The 21,776-nt window shown below is 33.5% G+C and overlaps 1 protein-coding gene across 2 annotated transcripts in view; it reads right to left on the reverse strand.

Moving 5' to 3' along the window:
- The window catches only part of JADE3 (jade family PHD finger 3), a 162,755-nt gene that overhangs the window by 67,040 nt on the left and 73,939 nt on the right, over nt 1–21,776 (reverse strand). Inside the window, exons 3-4 of one of the 2 annotated variants that reach the window (XM_051984612.1) lie at nt 6,347–6,406; nt 5,412–5,494 (exon numbers count right to left, since the gene is read on the reverse strand). In XM_051984612.1, coding sequence (XP_051840572.1) covers nt 5,412–5,494; nt 6,347–6,395 — 132 coding nt within the window. In that variant the 5' untranslated portion in view covers nt 6,396–6,406. Of the gene's footprint in view, nt 1–5,411; nt 5,495–6,346; nt 6,407–21,776 lie in introns of those variants that run through there. The other variant, XM_051984613.1, reaches the window with a different exon arrangement.

The raw sequence follows: 21,776 nt of genomic DNA on the forward strand, positions 1-21,776 counted from the left end.
AACTCAGGATTTTCTAGCTTCATAGCCACTAAATCACTCTCATCTATGTAACTATTGTCATCAATAACCTCTACTAACTATAAAACCACAAACAGTAAACTCTCTCTTTCTTTTTTAAGCAATCAAGGATAAAAGACTTTCTCAGAATGTCTCAATGTATCTGAGAACAATTTTGAATTCAGGTCCCCCTGACTCCAAGGCCAGTGTTCTATCCACTACACCACCATTAAAGTTGTATAAATACATCTTAGCTAGTTGTCTATACAGTTTACATAAAACCCGAATCATAGGATCATAGATTCAGAATTGGAAAGAACCTTAGAAACTAATAAGTTCAACATTCTTATTTTATAATTGGAGAAAATGGAATATAGAGAGATTGAGTTGTCCAGAGTCAAACAGCTAGTTTCTCAGTATGGTATTTGGTTGTTTTGGGTTTTGTTTTTTGTTTTTTTGTATTCAACAAATATACATTTGTTCACTTTGTATAGTTCGCTTCACTTTGAAGTTCCATCCAACTCACATTGGAAGGCCCCACCTACAGTTTGCTCTTGGGAAAATACCCCTTCCTTTCCCATTTCCCAGAATGATTCTTTAATTTCTTTCATGATTATAGAATATCTCAAAATGAAGATATTTAGTGACTTGAGTGACCATCTAAACACAGAAATGAAGATTAATAGGGTCAGCTCCACATGAATCAGCTATCACATTTTTTTTTTTTTTTTGCAATGATAAATAGTCTTGGCAGGGGAAGGAAGATTGAGCTAAAGAAATTCAAGTTGTTTGAGCTCAATATTCTGAGTAAAGTGGTATACCCAGTCATCTGATAAGACTAGAAATCAGAACATGTTTTGGGATTTCAACAGAGAGGAGAAAATCTAGAATATATACTATAAGGAATGTGATGGTATTGATTGTTGTTTGTCCTTTGTTCTCATCGAGGTCATCAGGAAATCAGGGAGGTGATGCAATGATATTCAAGCAAGTTGGATTTCAGTGAGGGAGGGCTATGCAAAGTCAGCAGCCTTACTTTCTCCTCCAGAACCATCTGGGTCCAGTGGCAAGATATAGATCAAGATGCCTAGAGATGGTCCTCAATAATATTGATAAGAAATTAACAAAAGATGATGATGTAGTCATTAGGGCCTAGGTGACTTTAGACAAAAATGTATAGTGAATCTGGGCAACATAGTTTTGGGATTTCCTTAGCATAACTCTAGAGAATAGGAAGAAACAGGGAGAGGAAGAAGCAGATAATGGGAAATATTCAGGATTAGGAGATTACTAAGGCAACAATGGCAGATAAAGTGAATAACTAAGTCTGTCTCTGTGTGCTTTTCTGTCTTTTTTTTCTCTTTTTATGTCTCTTTCTTATACATATACAATTTCCCCCTTATTTCACTTAGTGTTTCATTTTTAATTTTCTAATGTAGTAGTTGTGATTTTGTTGTATCTTAGTACTGGACTATAACATTCATGAAGATAGGGAAAGTGCCTTATTTAAACCTTTATATATTTCCCAATGCTTACCATACCTATTTTACATATTTCCCAATACCTACTTTGCACATAAGAGACTTTTCATAGTAAGTTTCACTGCCAGTCCTTTTATTTCTATCTTCAAATAAACCAGAGTTAGGGAATTCCAGAATTAGAAACTTAAATCATCTAACTTCTACCAAAACCATGAATCCTATTTACAAAATCTCTGAAAAAAAAAAAAAAACTACCATTAATTCTTAGTCTGGAGACATGATCATGCAAAATTTCCAATCCCCCTCCCTGACCACTACCACCCAAAGATAGCATATTATAGTATATATTAAGCTCTCTTCTAGTTTTAAAATAATAAAATGTAGAGAAAAGAGATCTAATAAGTCCTTGATTAACAAGAGTAATAGAGAAGATGAATGATGTGAGACATTTATTTTTCCCATATTCAGAGTAAAAGTTTTTAAAATGAAAATTTTGATTGAGATTACTCTTTAGTATAAATAAATTTCTATTTAAATGTAAACACAAGTGAAAATGAGTGCTTAACATATTTTCCTCATTTTGATACTGGAGAAAGATTAGACCGAGGAAGGCAGCTCTCTCCTCCAACATTATCCTCCAGTTTAAAAAAAAAGGCTAGGATTTAAAAATAAACTTCAAAGTCTTTACTTCTTTGCCTAAAGTAGCATCATTTTTACCTTCAACCAAAGGGAAAGAACAAAAAGAAACTATAATAAGTGTCAAACAATTACTAATGCTGTTTCTCTCAACTTATGAACTTAAAAAAAACCTTTTATATGTGAATTTCATTCCCAGGGGATTTGCTATCCCTAGGGTTGTCACCCTAAAAACAAACCACTAAAAGGGACACTCAGTTGAATCTGATTAGAGACTAAGAAAAGAATAATGAGTTGATTGTAATACGACCACAGTAGATACAATTCCTCTCTTTCTAGTAAAATTCTGCAACATTCTTCATAAATAGGGGATAAAACTAAAATGTAAAATTGGCTTCAGTCAGGAAGGAAGGATCAAGGAGGTCCTGGGATTATATCAGCATTTCTCTTCAGCACCTCTAAAAACACAAGATTTCTACCTCTTAGCTGGATGAAGGAAAGAGGCAACAGGAAGGTTATCTGAAGTTTGGCATCAGAATTCAAATTCCATTCATTGCCAGAGAGTCTTCTTATCAGAATTCCTGAGGGCTACAGATTGCAGAACAAACTATAACTAAAGGCAATCCACACACAGGAGAAGATGGGGATAAGGAACTCTGGAAACACCAAAAGAGGGCTGCAGATAAAGAGTTAAGTATGTGGAAAGGGGCTGGGGACAAAGGAAAAGGCCTAAAAGAGTAATTTATGAGCAGAGGCTTTTACAATTGCCACCGTTAAATGGAAGCAAAGTTGAATTTCATAGACCCCAAAATCCTTGGAGAAAATATTTTTTTCTGAGGTCAGAAGCTCTATTAAACAGTTTGACTTCATCTAAGAAATGACTTTTCTGTCTGAATGGATACCAAAAAGACAAAGAAAATAAGAATAAAGACTTATCTGAGTTCTGCTACAGGTGAATTACCAGAATTCTAAGTTAATAAAAATTGCTATGCAAGTGTTTAACATTGTTAGAGATGGCTGGATGGAGTTTGTTGCTAGAGAAGTAGAGGCTGGTACACTGTTTGATTTCAGGAGTTCTGAGCTGCAATAGGAATAAAACAGATTATGCATCTGTTTACACTAAATGTGGTAGCAGTATGGTGGGCCCAATGAACCTAGGGAACATCAAAGTGCCTAAGGAGGGATGATTAACCTCATTCAGAAAAATGAAACAAGTAAAAGCTTCCATGTTGATCTACTATGAGAAGAAATCTATGATACTCCAAAAATCCCATTAAATTTAAGTCATTGTGTGAGGAGCTCTGTCATAAAATCAATTATGATTGAAACATGACTCATTATAAGATCTAAGGTTTTTGAAATTGAGGGCTTTTATTTAGGTTTCCCCTACATTAAGGGTGTGTATGGACTATTCTGTTTTCTATTATTCATATTACCTAATTCCTTTTCCTCATTGCATAATAAATAATTCCTCATTATATAATAAATAGGTACTGTATTCCCTAACTGTTCAACCATCTAAGCACCTTAGATAATTGAAACATGTTAGATAATACAAATGCAAAAATGGTTACACACACAGCACTATCTACCAGTCCTTGAATCTTTAGAAATAAGCAAGAATAAAAAATGAGATATTTTAGTTATATTTCTTTTCTAACTCAGCAAAATTCACAAACTAAAAGAATATGATAATATTCATTTCATTCAAAGGATTCTAAATAAGGAAAGAAGTGTATTTTTAGATTCCCCTAAGATAAATAAGGAAAGGGTCTCTGCCCTACTTTATGAATTCAGAAAATATATTTCAATGTTCTAGCTACTTAGGGATTAAAAGGATACAGTAATATAATGAACTATCACCCCCCCATTAATGATATTTAACGACTAACAATAATAACTCACATATATGTATATGTGTGTATATCTATATCTGTATATAAATACACACACATATATACATATATATGCTGCCTTATGATTAGAAACATTTATCTCATAAAAATGAGATAAAAAATTCATGATTGTGATTCAGTCCTAAGATCATATATTGACATTTGTTACATTTCATGCAGTAAAATCAACATCCTTGAGAGCAGGGATTTTGTATCCCCAAGGGATATCATCACAACAGGAATTTAATAAATGCTTATTAATCAATTTATATAAGGAACATTCTCATAAAATTATTCTACTGTCAAGGCTAATTATTATGAATGAGCATATCCCCAAGTCAAACAATCATTTATTGGATATGTATGTATATCTAGCAAAATGTTAAATGTTATAGGGGAAATCAAAGTTGGACATAGTTCTTAATCTCAAAGAACTGATTTTCAATAATAAAAAATATAATGTTTCAATACAAAATTGTGATATGGTGTCTCAACATTTCAAAACATCTGTTTGAGAAATGATGATAATATATTAGAATATTAGAATGGCTAACTTTGCCAAGGCTCAGAATCTTAGAAGTTCTGAGTATTTTTTATTTCTAAATGCTTAATGGGGCCAAGAATTCAATTTAGGGCTACGAACCAGCAGCCCCAAACCTAAGGAGATCTCAAGGATGCTTAGAATCAAGGTTAATTAGCTTGTAAAAGTATGGAGTCTCCTGGGCTCCTACTGGTAGAAACTGACTTCATTTTCAACCAGGGAAATCTTTGCTCAGTTCAACTGTGATCCAAGCAATTCAGGTAGTAATGGATCATGTTTGGAAAGCAGTTAAGCTTCCTTGGCCTTGGTTTGAGAGGGTTAGACTAGATAGCTTCTGAGGTCCCAAACAGTTAATTTATTAAGCCAAACACTGTATGTAGTTCTGTGGCAATCACTAAAACAAAGAATCTAAAAAGTTTCCAAAATTGCAATGATCCCAATATTATTCCACCCTTAGGGAATAATAATCTTCTTTAATGGATGAGACAGGGAGGTAGAATGGAAAGGATATGGGCTTAAGATTCAAAATTCCAATGTTTTAATCTTGTGTGATTTTACCCTCTCTGGGTTTTGGTATTTCATCTGCAAAATGAGGGGGCTGGACTAGATGATTTTAAAGGTCACTTCTATTTCTAAAGCTTTGATCCTATCTAGACAGGTGCAATAATTATAATTTATGACTGAAAATACAGTCCCACTGCTGCTCTCCATTAAGTGTACACTTTACTCTGTAAAACTTCAGATAAACCAGAGAAGTTGGGGGGGTGGAGGTTGTATTAAAAAAACAAACAAACAAAAAAAAAAAAAAACCCTCTCTGATCTTATCACCAGAGCACACTCAAGAAGAATTTATGATCTCACCTCAGCAGGTTTCTTTTGTTCCTTTGATGGAGTTTTTGACTTGCTCCTATATTTTGAGCAGGAAGAAAAGGAAGTGGAAGGACCTGTGTGAAGTATAAAACATAATCCATCATAAACTACTTTTAAAAATATCATCCAAAAGAATACAAACCTGCTATTTTACCCAGGAGATATTATAAGTTGTTTTTCACTAAAAAGATCTTTTTAATAGAGGTTTAATAGCATTAACAGATGACCTCCCAGCCTATATAAAAAGTGGCATTTTTTGGAGCCTGAAAAACAGGGTGTACTTTTTTTTTTTGCAACCACACTGCATATTATTTAGGAAAAGCAACAATTCAAGTCACACCTTCATAAATAGTATCCTGAAGAACTGGGGAAAACCAAAACTGTTAAGCAGGGAACTGGCAAAAATTATACTCTTTGCAATTTATTAAAAGGTAAATCTTGGACAATTAGCTTCCCTGTTTCGCATTTCTGAAGCACTAACATTTCCCACAGATGGATGACAATTATTATTCCTTATATCCAAGAGGTAAAATGATCACACATTGGTCATTTAACATGTAAAGACTTGTCCAAGGTCCCACAGTAAAATGGCTAGGCTGGAATTAGGATTTAGAGTCTAAAATTCACCAGACCAGGTTCTTCCTTTACAAACACTTCCTTTAAACTTTACAAGGCTTTGCCTACTGTTTGTAATAAAGCAATGTAAAAATGTATGATTAAAAAGTACAAATTCTGTTTTTTTATTTAACTTATCTCCTAATAGAAATAAAATTTAGTCTAAACCAAGTCAAAGACATAGAACTCTGATCCTCCTTCCCCCCCTTTTTTTAATTATAGAGGGAGGTGAAACTGTTTGCCCTCAAACCACAGGAGGAAACCCACAAGGGGGGGGATAGATCATGAGATTGCTGGTACATACTACTTACTCTCATTGTCTGAACTGTCACTGCTGCTTAGATGCCTGTGGCGTTTCATCTTGAAGCATCCTGAAGAAAAAGAAAAAGAAAAAACAAAACAAAAAAAGACTGATATCATCCATTCTAGCAAGCAATCAAAGTTCTTTTGTACAGCCTGCTGATTCACAGCAGTTAAATAGCATAAAGAGGAGGATTTTTGTCAAGAGTATTTTCAAAGTACCTAAAAACTAACTAAAGGTGTACAAACACTTTCATTTATCACCAGAACAATGCTCTATTGCTAAAGAGTATTAAAACATCCAAGTGTGTCAAACATTCAGCAAGGGCTAAGATTAAAATGTTAGGAACTGGGGGAAGGAAAAGGGAAAGAGACTGGACAGATTAGAGTACTCAACTCAACCTGCCATATGATTTATGAAGGAACATACACTGTAATCTCATATATGACTATGTCTGTTTGTCTCCAACAGAGGAAAAGTTGCTATAGTGGCAAGTCACCAGGAAGGGCTTGCCAGAGGAGGTTGGTAAAGAGGGAGTAGAGGAAGGGGATAGAGGGGAAAGAATACTATCATTGAAGGGATCAATGTTGAAAGAACTAAGAGGTAAGGTTGTCCTTACATAGAGCAAGTAAGTCAGTCATGTCTCATCTTAAGAGAAAAGGGGTCAACTATCTCCCTTCAGCCACCTGCCCTCATTCTCCCCCACAAGTAAAAGGAAGAGCAGTTAGCCTCATTTTAAATTATAATTAGACTAGTTATAAGGAATGTCAGAGAAAGAACGCTTAATCTGAGCAGTGAATCATACTTTGGTCTAATAATTCTAAAGGTCAAAATGTCCTTCTGAAAGTAAAGCACGTGATAGATAAATGGAACAAGAGTATTTCCTGTGTCTATTACATTAAATATAAAAGCCAGTATAGGATATTGGTAAACTGGAAAGAATGAAATAAAGGTTAAAAAAAAAAAAAAAGCAAAACCTGTGAGAAAGTAAAAAAAATTAAAATAGAGTCAGTTGACAACTTCCATTTCTCTGTGTAGAAAATAAGATTGTGAGCCTCAAGAAGCCAAAAGAAAGCAGAAGTGCATGCAGATCACTGGTCTCAAGATGTCTATAACACAGTGTGAATCAGGAAATACAATTGTGATAAAGTGAAACAAGCCAAAGTAAATGTTAAAAACTTAATAATTCTACTATCTATTTAAGATAGATAATTTCTAGAGTTGTAAACTATAGTTCTATTTGCCTCTCTCCCCTTTTAAATTCAAGCCTAACTTTATTTAAGCAAGATGAAATGCTCTGAATTAGACCTATCAATACTTTTGATTGCTTGTTGGATTTGGATAATGTGAAATGTAGACATGAAAATTAATTACATTCCAGAAAAGCAAAAACCATTTTGATTTATAAGGAATAATCAAAGCATACATAATGTAAATGATTAGGTTTAAATATTTTAGTTTAAAGAACAAAACTAATTTTCAACTCTAATATGTCATATATAAAAGGAATTATAATATTGCTTCATTTAGCTACTACTTAAGAGTGAATTTTCAAAAAAATTTTACAAATAGCTGAAACTTAAAAGGTTAGTGATAAATTTTTATTTTAAGCCATTTTTCTAAAATATATTGTTGCCTTCTTTACTTTGTTAAAAATATACTAAATATAATTTATCTTTCTCTTGGTAACTTATTACTATACTGATACAAGGAGGCTGTTTGCTTTGATACTAATTTTAGAATGTTGTCATCCCTTTACTCAGTATCAACTTCCAGTAGCATTCCTAAGAACTCTCTATCTACCATTCAGGATGTCTTAATGTGCTGTTCTATAACTTAGGAAGAAATAAAATGACTGGGGTGGGGTGTTGGTCACAGAAAACAACTTCTAACCAAACTTATTATATTATTAGGCTTATTTTACACACACTTTTAAGGCAATAAGATCTGGTTGGAGGGAAGCTCGGACTTATCAACTGGATAATGGAGAAGTAGTAGCTATATCCCTGAGGCAAAGAGGACTTATCTTTGTAAATGAGAGGCAGTACTCGTCCTGTTGCCCTTCACATTCTCTCCACACTGAAGTAAGGACATTAGTGAGAACTAGGGAGTGGACTGTGGCCAGCATGTCACTGTTGTGTTTGGAGTGATCAATTAGAGTTATTGTGAATTAAAGAGTAAATAAGAAAATTGAGAAAACATTAGCACAAATGATTTGGATTATGTTCCAGTAAAGATCCCTGAAAAATCTGAGGGCATACAGCCAGCAGCCCTAAGGAGGTTTTGAGCTGTTCCTTCCAATGAACTTTAGGGAGTTATGAAGAGAATTAAGAGGCAGTGAACAGAAAAAGCCACCCAGCTTGTGTCCAGCTGGTAAGAATGAATATGTACAGACACCTAATGCCAATCTCTCCATGCAGCAAGACTAATATGGGGAAATAGTGATGCCAAAGCATGGCAACGTGAAATTTATGACAGGAACAGTTCTGAGCCCCCATTTGTCTTGGCAAAGGAAAAGAGAACACTTGGAATAGGGTGAGGGAGGACAAGGGAGTGTGTGTGTGTGTGTGTGACAGAGGGGGGAAGAAAGAAAGAAGGGAGAGGAAAAGAGTAGAAGAGGGAGAGGACAGAGGAAGAGAGGAAGAGAATGAGTCTTGGAAAAAAGGGGGGCTTATATGAGCAATTTTCATCTGCAGTAAGAAGCCTTGTCCTTTATTTCCACGTTTGTGGATGTAAAACAGGGGATTGAAATTGCTAGAAATCTGAACTTGAATTTCTTGAATATTTATTCCCTTGCCCCTTGCCCCAAACTGAAAAAAGGAATATAAGCTTTTCTTCACATATTTTTTTTCCTAATGCAGGAGTTCTTATCCTTGAGCTCCCATGAGAAGTTTAGATCTAAATTTGTAAAATCTGCATTAATTTCACCAGTACATTTTCATTACCGTAGTAAGGTATGAAATATTTTGTCAGGTTTTTTAACTACTTCAATTTGTGTGTTTGCTTTTTTTGAACAGTTCTTTGTATTAAGATTTTCTGTGTCTTCTCTAATACTACAGACACTGTGTCTATTAAGTTTCATTGTTAGAATTTAAAAGGATTCCTTAGAAAAACCAGATGATCCATGCTGTAAGCAGCATACCCTTTTTAGCCTACCCTATTGAAGACCATGAAACTTAACAAGAGACACTTTTCTCCCTAACCCCCAACAGGGAAAGGAAGGAAAGAGCTTCCTCATAATGCTACTCACTGATTCTTGTGAAAAGTTGCTCCAAGATTTTGGAAATATGATAGATGAGATTCTAAAGGTCCATTTTTACTCTAGCTCAGGGACGTTGAAGAGAGCCAGGTGTATAATAGGAAAATATAAGATCCTATTCTGATATATCTAATTGTTTTCCTACATCTGCCTTTCACAGACCTATGACAGTTAGCTAAAAATTTGGAAATCTAGGCACAAGGAAATTACAGATTAAGAAGTTCTAGAAAAAAGCTGGGGGGAAACAGAGGAGGAACTAGATAAGAAGGGGAGCCACAACCAGGAGAGGGGCAGTCGATTAGTCAGATTAATAGCTGCCAATATGCCCATTTTCTAATGATGAAGAATTCATAACATTAGCCTTCCCATGAATTCTCTGGCACAAATTCTTGAAATTAGGAAAAATATAATTAATCCCTTTACACTCCATGAATACATTTTATGGAAACAAGTGTGATACCTTAGGAAATCCCTCTACAAAAAAGATAAAACCTATGAAAATACATTCTCACTTCTCTAAAGATGCTTCTTTAATTGCCTTTTTGGAAGGCAATTTTTTTTTTCTAGAAGCTCTTTTGGAAACTTCAGTATTAGAAAATTATATGCCCTGATAATTGTGGAAATATGTATAGAAGAATTGCACATGTTAAATGTTTGTGGCAGCCCTTTTTGTAGTGGCAAGAAACTGGAAACTGAGTGATGCCCATTAGTTGGAGAATGGCTGAATAAATTAGAGTATATGAACATTATGTAATATTATTGTTCTATAAGAAATGATCAGCAGGATGATTTTTGGAGAAGCCTGGAGAGACTTACTTGAACTGATGCTAAGTGAAATAAGCACAACCAGGAGATCATTGTACAGAGCAACAACAAGATCATACAAAGATCAATTCTGGTGGACATGGCTCTTTTCAACAATGAAATCATTAAGGCCAGTTCCAATGATCTTGTGATGTAAGAGAGCCATCTACGCCCAAAGAGAGGACTGTGGGAACTGAGTGTGGATCACAACATGGCATCTTCATTCTTTTTGTGGTTATTTGCTTGCATTTTGTTTTCTTTCTCATTTTTTTCTTTTTTTTGATCTGATTATTTTTGTACAGCACGATAATTGTATAAATATGTATACATATATTGGATTTAACATATATTTTAACATGTTTTTAAAAAGCACACATGTTTAACATATATTGGATTGCTTGCTATCTAGGGAAGGAGGTTGAGGGAAGGAAAGGAAAAAAATTGGAACACAAGATTTTATAAGGGTGAATTTTGAAAATTACCTATGCATATGTTTTGAAAATAAAAAGCTTTAATAAAAATTTTTTAAAAGAAAGAAAATTATATACCCTATGCAACTTCCACAAATTGGCTACTTTTTTGCTTGTGACACTAGACCAATGAAACTTATCACGTAACCTAAATAATACCTCTTTTAGTCCTCCTTCAAAAATTCCTAGTCATTATTTATACCACTGAGCAGCTCCATTAGATGAGAGTGCCACATTCTTCCACTTTAGTTAAAGTGAATAAAGACTGGTATAACCTGGATGGAAATTTTGGAAGGTGTCTCATGTAAGATCATCCATTATTCTTTCTCCTATCAAAGTCTGAAGATCATTTCCAGAATTATTGTTCTACTAGCTGAGCCCCAAATATATTCTGTCTTCTCCAGTGGCTATGTCCTGATAGTATTCCTCTTTCCAGTACTGATTCAAATACATTTTATTGTCTTAACCCCCATCTCTTTCCTTGCATCCAGATATAAGAAAAACTACATATCATAATGTGTCTGAACATATATGTGTATATCTATACATACACATATGTGTAGCCTTTAAATTAAACATTGATGGCAAAAAATTTTCCAAAATCTATATGATACAAATTTTAAAAGATTAAGAGCTATTCCACAACAGATAAGGGTTTTAGGTTTACAAACAGCAATTACTGGAAAAAGAAAAACAAATTCTCAGCAACTATTAGAAAAAGAACTGGAAATCATTAATAAGTAAAGAGATGGAAATTTAAACAACTCTGTGACAGATTATCACTTTATGCCATCAACCTGGCAAAGATAAAAAAAAATATGATGACATGAATATAGGTGCTAATTTGCTCCTCAGGAAACTGTAAATTGGTCTATTTTGGAAAGCAACGTGGAATTTACACTTTAAAATTTCCCAAAAATATGTATGACCACTGACTCAACTATCCTACTAAGAGATTTTAAATATCAAGGAGAAAGCCAAGATCATCTCTGCAAAAATAAATAACATTATTGGCAATAGCAAAAAGTTGGAAAGAATTATATGCCCATGAAACGGGGAATAGCTGATCAAATTGTGGCATATGAATGCAATGTAATATTGCTATATCATAAGCAACAGAAAATATGATATACTTAAATAAATATGACAATATTTATATAAAGGTATGCAGAATAAGTTAAGTAGCTTAAAAAAGTATACTGATAATATCTAAATAAACAAAAATAACATTAAAAGGCAACAATGCTTAGGCTAAATGTAATGAACAATGGGAATACTACCTTATTAAATTATAGTTTTATGGAAAAAAGTGAAATGAACAGAATTTTGAAAAGGGGAAGAAGGTTCAGGACATGATACTGTAGAAAAATTGTACAGATTCCTTTTATTTTAATAAAACTACAAAAACAAGTATTCAGTCATGCACAATTTTCATAATCTTTTGTTCTTTTGCTTAACTTTTGGGGAATTTGAGGAATTATAGTTTGTTTTTTGATTTATTACAAAAGTTATCTCTAAAATAGTTCTATTAAAATTAAATGGAAAAAATTAATACTCCATTATCTGAAAAATGGATATACAGAACAATCCTTTTTTTTTTTTTTGAGTTTTCATTGTACTGATTTAATTTTAGTGCTTTTATTTTCTGATATCAGGGTACCATTTACATAAATTTCATAAAGGAGAATAAATGAAAAAATATGGTTCATTGAAAGCTCTACTTATTTTTCCACAATGAAGATTTTAATATATTTTTAAGGGCTAAACATATATAATGCACTATACTTTTAAATGGATGCTCCAGTACAATAAGAATTGTTGGGTTTTCTTATTTAGAGAGTTAAAGTCATTTCTTTTGAATGATTATGGATTTCATTTAGAAGATTCTGATTTATCCCAGTGGGAGGAAGACTCATATTTCTAATATCAATATTTTTCTGACAATTTTGAATGGTTATAAGGCAGAGAATATGGTCTCCAAAGAACTGAAAGTGAAGATGATCCAAAGGATGTTTACATAAAGGAAAGGCAAATGGTGGTTGTAAGTAGATTGCAATAATTACAAAAGTGAAGGTGGCATAAAGGATGGCATTAAAGAAATGTGTACTCAGAAAAGAAGATGGTCTGGTTAGTCAATTAATATTTTTTAAATTTATTAAATTAAATTTGTTAAATATTTTCTATGCATGAGGCACAGTGCTAAGTATTTAACATATAAAGAATGGCAAAAAGTCTCTGCCCTTAAGGAATTCACATTCTAATGATAAAGAAAACATGTAAACAACTACATACAAAAAAGCTATCTGTTTAATAAATTAGAGAGAAGGTACTAAAATTAAGAGGGGTTAGAAAAGACTTTCTATAGAAGGTGGGAAGTTAACTAGGACTTAAAGGGAAATAAGGAAGCCAGGAAGTAAAGATGAGGAGAAAGCATTTCACCTACTGGGGACAACCAGTGAACTTGAAAGATGGAATGTCTTTTCTAGGGAATAGCAAAGAAGTCAATGCCATTCAAACACAGAAATGCAGGTGGTAGCATGGTACAAGGTAGAAAAAATCTGGAGTTGGGTAGGAAGCTATGAAGAGCTTTGAGCACCAAAGAGAAGACTTTATATATTTAGTCCTGAAGGTGATAAGAGAGCCACTGGAGTTTATTGAATAGTGGTATGATATGATCAGAGCTACATAATTGGTCAATCTGATCACATAGTCATAACAAGGGATAACCCAAAAGAAAGTCCGCATGTTCTCTGGTATTCTTTCACTTTGTTAAAAGAACTCAAGGAAGGTCTACAACATATTGGATAGTTAAATTGTCTGAGAAAATACAAATAAGAACATCATAGGATAAAAAGGCATGAAAGACGTGGAAAGAATTTTCTTTGAAGGAAATTCCTACATAAATGATAGAAAAAATCAATTTAAGGATTAAAACATACTTTTCATAATCATTTCACATTACTATCAATCAAAATTTTTGTCTGTTATTTATGTATCTACAATCTCTTTGGGGCACAAAGAAAAAAGTGGTAAATGGCAGAAATCATTTAACATATATAGACATAGAAATATTATACTAAGTAATAGAATAGGTAGGAAGTCAAACAGGTAGGAAGTTACCTCATCAATGGCCCTTCTGTAGAGGTGCTATATGCTCTTAAAAACAAAATTACTTATATTCATTTAGAACTAATCTGGAGATTATGGAAATTATGGAGATTATAGTTTTATGGGAAAAAGTAAAATAAACAGAATTCTGAAAAGGGGAAGATTCAGGACATGACTCTGTAGAAAGGAGTAGAAGGGTAGAAGTCAGGTAGATAAAGTCCAACAAAAGGGAAGTAATTGATATAAGAATTAAAAACCCTTCACTGATTAGGTGTACAAGGTAATTATGGAATCATGACAGTAGAATTTCCAAAAGAAGAACTGGAAAGTTTTTGGATACAGGATACTTATGTGATATGCACTGGAGGAAAAGAGAGCTTAGAGATAGGAAGATCATCCAGAAAACTGTTGTTTGTACAACTATACTTCTATAGGTTTTAGAGAGCTATTTCAATTGAGTAGAATAACCTTCATATAGGAATATACAGGTATACTATGGATTGACATTTCAATTGAAGTGAGAAATATGCATTCTATTGCTAGAAACTTAGTAAATTCATCTAAATCTTTCATCTTTGGATTGTGTGTGTGTGTGTGTGTGTGTGTGTGTGTGTGTTGAGGCAAAACAGTCCTTCTCACTCTCCCCCTCTTTAATTGGGAAAGGATAGCAATATCTGCTTTTTTCTCCCAGCAGCTTTTTCTATAGTGCTTAACAACTGGGTAGTTAAACTATATTTTGCTGATAGTTGAAATGTAAATTACAAATACATTCAAAGATTTAAACTTTCATTTAAGCTGCATAATTTACACATCTTACCATAGGTAACTCCCCTTTTCTGTAATGGTACTAAATCCTTGAAATATACACATTTTCAGTTTACAGTAATTTCTCCTAAAAGCTTCCTATCTAACTGATTGAATACAGAATGAAACATGCTACTTTTCACTTTCTTTCATTCAAGTCTGCTTGTACAAAATGAGTAATATATAAATGTTGTATATAATTGCACATGTATAACCAATATCTCATTACTTACCTTCTTCAGTGAAGGAAGAGGGAAAGGAGGGATAGAATTTGAAAGTCAAAACTTTAAATTAAAATGTGAATTTTTTAAAAAAGTATTTGTTATGGAATTGGCCTAAAAACTAAACACATTTTTTATTTAAAATAAAGATTGCTTAGAATTTTCCTGGCTATATAGTTCCTTATACTAGTTCTATAGACAGGATACTCTAAACTACATATTAATAAGAATTTAATAATTTTAGATATGATTCTCAAGGTGAATTCCAAGCTAATTAAAGAAGTTAGAACAATCTGTCTATTGAGAAGAATCTATAGTTTACACTGGATAAAGTCTACAATGATTACTTCATTTGGCACTTTAAAAATATGCCTTATCATTTCCATTTTGCTAAATCATGATAAGCAATAATATAATTTATTTTTCTAAATGTAGAGTTTCACATTTTTAGAGTATTTTCCTCCAATCCCCAGAAATGTCTAAAAGGGAATTGTACAGACAGAACTGTATTATATTTGTTCTAGGAAGGGAAATTAATATGAAATCCCAAAAGATATATCTCAGACTTTTAAAGTAGCAATTGACAGTAAAATATGAATCTTAGAATACTTCTTTGGATTTGGGGAATTTTCAAGAGGCAGTGGGGGAGAAGTAAAGGAAGAGAAATTTATTACTTATTTAGCCATCCATAGTTAATTATACACGGTAGAAAAAGGAATAAAAAGTCATGTTAAAATAGTATCTGAGATGTTTGATATACTTGGTCACCAAAAAGTGAGATCTGAAGATAACTATACATAAAATGCAAGTACTATATAAATATCAACTGCTATTATTACCATTATAGCAGCTGAAATTTATATAGTACTTGCAGTTGTAATAGTAGTGTGAGGAGAAAGAAGCTGCCAGATTCTTGATGATTATAATATCTAAAATGAGATAACATATGTATAGTGATTTGCAAACCTAAAAAAGCCATATAAATGCTAGCTATTAATTTTTTTTTCTTAAAGTACAGTTCTGACTCTGTCAGACTCTCTACCCCATGCTTCTCCCTGATAAACTATGATTCTCTCTTACCTCTAAAATCTAATATCAATTCCTTTTCTGTCATTTAAAGCTCTTAACGATCTGGTTCCTGCCTTAATACTCTTATACTTTCCTCTCCATACTGCACTCTGCATTCTGGTCATACTAACATACTCATTATTACATAACATAAATCTATGTTTTCTCCATCTCTTTCTTAAAGTTCAATCAATAAAGCAGTAAGTCAAGCTTGTATATTTGCTAACTTATAATCTGCATAAAGGTACACACCAAAAATTTAACAATGACTCAAGGGAGATTAAAGCTGATTTCAGTTCAACCCTTGGTCTCTACTCTACTTTTCTTACCACCTGCTCTAAAATTCTTGCTATTTGGCTCCTGTCCCCCTACCACTCTACTGAAACTGTTCTGTTAAATGACAACCAATCTATCTTAAATGAGACTTCAAGTATCTTTGTTTTAATCCTTTACCTAGACTATCTGCACAGCACTACATAATGCTGAAACCTGCCTCCCCACCCCCCATCTCCTGACAACCTTGACATTCTTTTCACAGTGATTCTCCTACTATTTAAACACTCACTGTCTCTTCCTCCTCCTCCTCCTCCCCTCAAGTGAATATTCACCATGACTCCATCAGAGGTCCTCTTTCCATTTCATCCCCTATACTCTCTTAGCAATTTCATTCTATAATATGGCTTCATTTCTGACCTAAACACAGATGGTTCTCAAATGTATATCTCCAGTACAAAGACATGCAAACTGTGTACAAGACATCCATATCCAAATACGCCAACCCAAACTCAACATTATCTATAGCAGAAAATATTAGTTTTTCCCCCAAAATTTGCTCCTTTCATATTAGTGTTATCAGAGCATCTAAAAATTTTTTTGTTTGTCTACATAAGTGCAAACTATTTCATTCACAGTAGTTACAGGTTCATTTGGGGGTGCCCCAAATTCCTTATATTTAGAGCTACCACTGCAAATGTTCTCTTGGGAGTAGTCGAGAAGAGGAGAAGGGTATTGATGAGATCTGAAAGGTTTTACAAATTAGGAAAAAAAGATACAAGTTTCAATTTACTTACCACAGACTGTATCCTATTAGATTCTTATAACAAAGTTTTCTCTTTTTCGAAATATTAATTACTATTTTCTGTGCTGTGATAGCACCTTTAATTCAAAATGTCTTAATAGGCAAATGTATTTATCTTCAAAAGTATTCCAGCAGAAAAGCAAGTTGCCAAATACTTTTAGCCAATAATAAAATTTCAGATAGTAACAAAAATAAGTTTTGGGGCTCTAAATCTCAATCTACTGAAGGAAAAAAAACTCCATATCTTTGACCCAGAGAAGGATCAAAGGTAGCTACATAGCTTAGAAGAAATCCTTTCCATTCTAAAAAACTAGGAAGATAGAGGAGGAAAAATAAAGTAAGCCATGCTCCTTATTTCACCTTACTTTATCTCTCCACTATGAGTTTTGGATGTTGAGACTTCTCCTAAGAAAAGATAGTCTTATTCATCTAGCCACAAACTCAAGTTCAAAGTTTATGTAATGTGGATGAGAGTTTCTCCAATAACTACCATGTTCTCTTATATTTTACTTTTCAAATAAAAAAGACCACTGTTTATGGTTCTCTTTAGTGAGAGAAAATGGGAGAAGGTAAAGTATGAGAACTTTTAAACCCCCTAGAAAGAAGTTAGTGTTATTGAAACTTCCTCTATTAACCCTCTAACTCAGAAGAAAAGATAGTTCCTAAACTAGAAAATTATTTTACTGGGATATGGGCTGGTAACAGATTATTCAACACTGTTACTCTACACTCAGGCAGAAATAGGATTTGTGTGTATTTAGTAGGAAGCAGTGGGCAACAGTAATTACCAGCACAATGACCTCATGATGGAAAGATTTAAGTTAGTCTTTTGGTTTCTTTTTCTTTTCAGATAGAAAAGAAAAGAGAGACAGATACAGAAATGATACACATACCCACACACATGGATTGTTGGGAGATAAATGGGAGGAAGGAAGATGGGGCCAAGACTATTTGGAGATGAGGAATTGGAGGACCAAAATAAAACAATGAAACCTGCTGCCTAATTTCTCATCTTTACACAAAAATGCTACTTTTAGGAATAATGTCACCCTTCAAGCATGACTGTTTCCTATAACCTGTCATGTATGTGAATCTTGACTCCAAAAAGGTATTACTACTTTATCTCCAAACATTCAAAAAAGTAAGTAAATAAATAAATAAATAAACCTCTGCACAAATTGATCTAGAATTTCTAGTCCAAAAGTGACTTAGAAAGTCACTTGATGAGCTTAGTTATACATATATTTGCATAGTTAAATTCGTTTGTGTGTGAATACTATGACAAGGAAATTACTTTATTAGGGAATTTTTTCCCAAGAGGTAAAAAAATTTGTCATCTGAGTAAGCAATGGCAACGTAAATTGGATATTTCATATGCACACATGCCTACAGTTGAACATATTCTTAAAAGATTCTTAACTTGCCAGCTGCTAATACTAAAACTTATTTTAAAATGCTAAACAAACTTTCATCCTCTTAGCAAATAATTAACTCAACCTCAATTCCCAAGAAAATACTCCTTGTCTGAAGCTTATTTCTCAGTATGACTGTAATATGCATAGACACCAAACTCTCACTTTGAAACTTTCTCACTTTTTAAAAATTCAGCTACAGAAAAAAGTTTTCTTTTTAGTCAGGACCACATGTTAAGGGATATTACCATAACAGAAAATTTTCACAAAACAAGAACATTTCCCTTACGCCCAGAATAAACTATCTGTTGTTGAGCAAAACTACAAAAACTGGAGACTTCATTTAATTAAAGTGTCTATAAGTGAAACTGATAATTATGATCCCCAATAATTACTTTCATTAACACAAGTAATGAAGAGTAGTCAACTAAACAACTGCATAATTAAGATAGTTATTTTCTCTGTAAAGAATTTGTTTATTAGGGCTTTGTGTTTTTTCAAATCACAGGAATAAAAAAAAATTTTAATCTGCCCATAAACCTATTTTTTATACTTTTTTTAATTAAAGTTTTTATTTTCAAAACATATGCATGGATAATTTTTCAACACTGACCCTTGCAAAACCTTGCATTCCAAAATTTCCCCTGCTTTCCCTCACTCCTTCCCCTAGACATGTTAAAATATATAAATCCAATATATATAAAAATATTTATGCAATTATCTTGCTGCACAAGGAAAATCAGATCAAAAAGGAAAAAATGAGAAAGAAAACAAAATGCAAGTGAACAACAGCAAAAAGAGTGAAAATGCTATGTTGTGATCCACACTCAGTTCTCACAATCATCTCTCTGCTCTATTTATTTATGCACATGCAGTTTTTAACAGTCACCCATTTCCCCAAATTCCAAAGAGGACAAAAAAGCACTCATTTTTTGTCATTTCAAAAAGTTAATCCACCATACCTATAAAAGTATGGTTCATTTTATTAAGAAAGAGATTTCTTGCAAGGAAAAATTTTTAAAAGACTGTTTATTATAACATACAGGTAGAAGTCAAAATTGACAAAGATGCTAAAGCATTTAAGGCTAGAGAGTAGCTAGAAGGGAGAGATAATTAGCACAGAAATTAAATGGAACACAGAGATCAGAGTTCTAATACAATGAAATCAAAATATGCTAAAGGCTTCACTGATAGATTTGTCCTGGAGCAACTAAAAAGGGGATCTATTCAGACAGAGAGATTTACCCTAAAATTTAGGATAAGCAAATCACTTAGGTCTTCCATTCTAGAATCTCAGCCCCAAAGAATAGTAAACCATCCAAAACTTCTGAAGAAGGTGGATATCTATGTGGTATCTACATTAATAGTGCTGCTAGTGATCCATATGATGATATCTAATTTAAAATAAGTAGAGAACTATGGCAGAGAATTTCAAATTTTTAACTTGAAAATTTATATAGCATCTTGGGGCAAAACTAATTTGAATAGACAAAAAGAGAGCAAGTGTTCTATTATATATGAGCATGTATATGCATCCTATAAAAGAAATCACAGAGCAAATGTTCATTCATATATGAGTATGTAAATGTATTCTATAAAATATAAGCACAAGAATTCCAACCAAATGTCTGCAGGCAAATGTACTAGCAGAAAGATATCGTGATGTCATAAAAATAGCTTTAGACTTGGGAGTCAGAGGATTAGAGTCAAGTCTCCCATCTACTACTTATGTGACCTCAGGCACACTTTTCTGAGCCTCAGTTTCCTCATAGATAAAATAAGCTTGGATTAAAGGATTTCTAAGGTGTATTTCAGGTCTGCTCTATTAAAAGAATCTATGAAACGCTATGTTTACCAAAAATCAAACATATCTCAATATCAGCTATAGAGCATTAGTGAAATGACTAGTTAATAACCTTATTTGATGTTAAAAAAGCTTCAACAGATAAAAGGCAAGCTACATGACTACACCCATATCTATGATTCCAAATATTTTTATGTTACTCTTCTGATTTTATGTATCAGGGGACAAACTGAAAGGGTAAGATTCACTGGAAAGCCAAGATTATGGAACTGACTCCTGGTTATGGCAGTTACCTTCACTCCACAGCTCTCTAGCCTATTGCCTATTGATCTGGAATCACTGGAGTTTCTTGGATAGGGGAGTGCCATGGTCAGACTTGTACCTTAGGAAAATCACTTTGGTCAATGAAAGGAAGGACTGGAGTGAGAAGACACATGAGGCAGGCAGCCCTAGCAGCAAGTTATTGCAGTAGTATTGCAGAGGTGACGAGGATCTGCACTAGAGTGGTAGAAGCATCAAAGGGAAGAGAGGGGTGTATACTAGATTTAAATGAAAATTGAAAAATCAACAGACCTTGGAAATAGTTTGGATATGGGGAGAGGGATGAAGGACAGAAATCCAAGAAGACTCTTAGACTGCAAGCCTGAGAGACTGTGAGAGGATGATATTGCCCCTCTGTGTGAGTATGGAGTGGGGAAGTTGTTTAGTGGAAAAGACAATGAGTTTTGGTTTGAACATGTTTAGTTTAAGATATTTACTAAATATCCAGTTCAAAGTGTTTAATAGGCAATTGGAGATGCAAGATAGGAAGTGAGTAGAAATTGGGGCAGGAAAAGTTATCAATGGGAATTGATGAGATCATCAAATGAAGTAATGTAGAAGGAGAAGAAAAGATGGAAATGGACAGACTCTGAGGATTGTGAACCTTGAAAGGAATTAGGAATTCTAAGAGGCAGTGTTGAGCGGGGAGGAGGAAGGCTATTCCAGGAATGGAAGCCAGCCTGTATAGAAACAGGAGAAGGAATGTTGAGCATGAGGAATAGCAGATCAGCCACTCTGGCTGGACTGGAGAGTTTGTGGAGAGTCATTAATAATAAGTCTGGAAAGTTAGATTGGAGCCAGGTTGTGAAAAGCTTTAATATGAAGCAGAGGTTTTATATTTGATCCTAGAGGCAGTAGAAGGCAAAAGAGCTTCTTGGAAAGAAGTATGACACAGTTATTTTAAGGACCATGACTCTGGCAACTGTGCTGAACATGGATTGAAGAAGGGAGAGCCCAGTGAGAAAAGGGAATAGAAGTGAAAGGCATGATGGGGGCAAAATTGACAAAATCTGGCAATTAATAGTAGATATGAAAAGGGTAAAGGAAAAAGTCAAGGATGAATCTGAGACAGTTTAGTTGGAACATAAAGC

The sequence above is a fragment of the Antechinus flavipes genome, chromosome 3, assembly GCF_016432865.1.
Source record: "Antechinus flavipes isolate AdamAnt ecotype Samford, QLD, Australia chromosome 3, AdamAnt_v2, whole genome shotgun sequence".
Taxonomy (NCBI): Eukaryota; Metazoa; Chordata; class Mammalia; order Dasyuromorphia; family Dasyuridae; genus Antechinus; species Antechinus flavipes.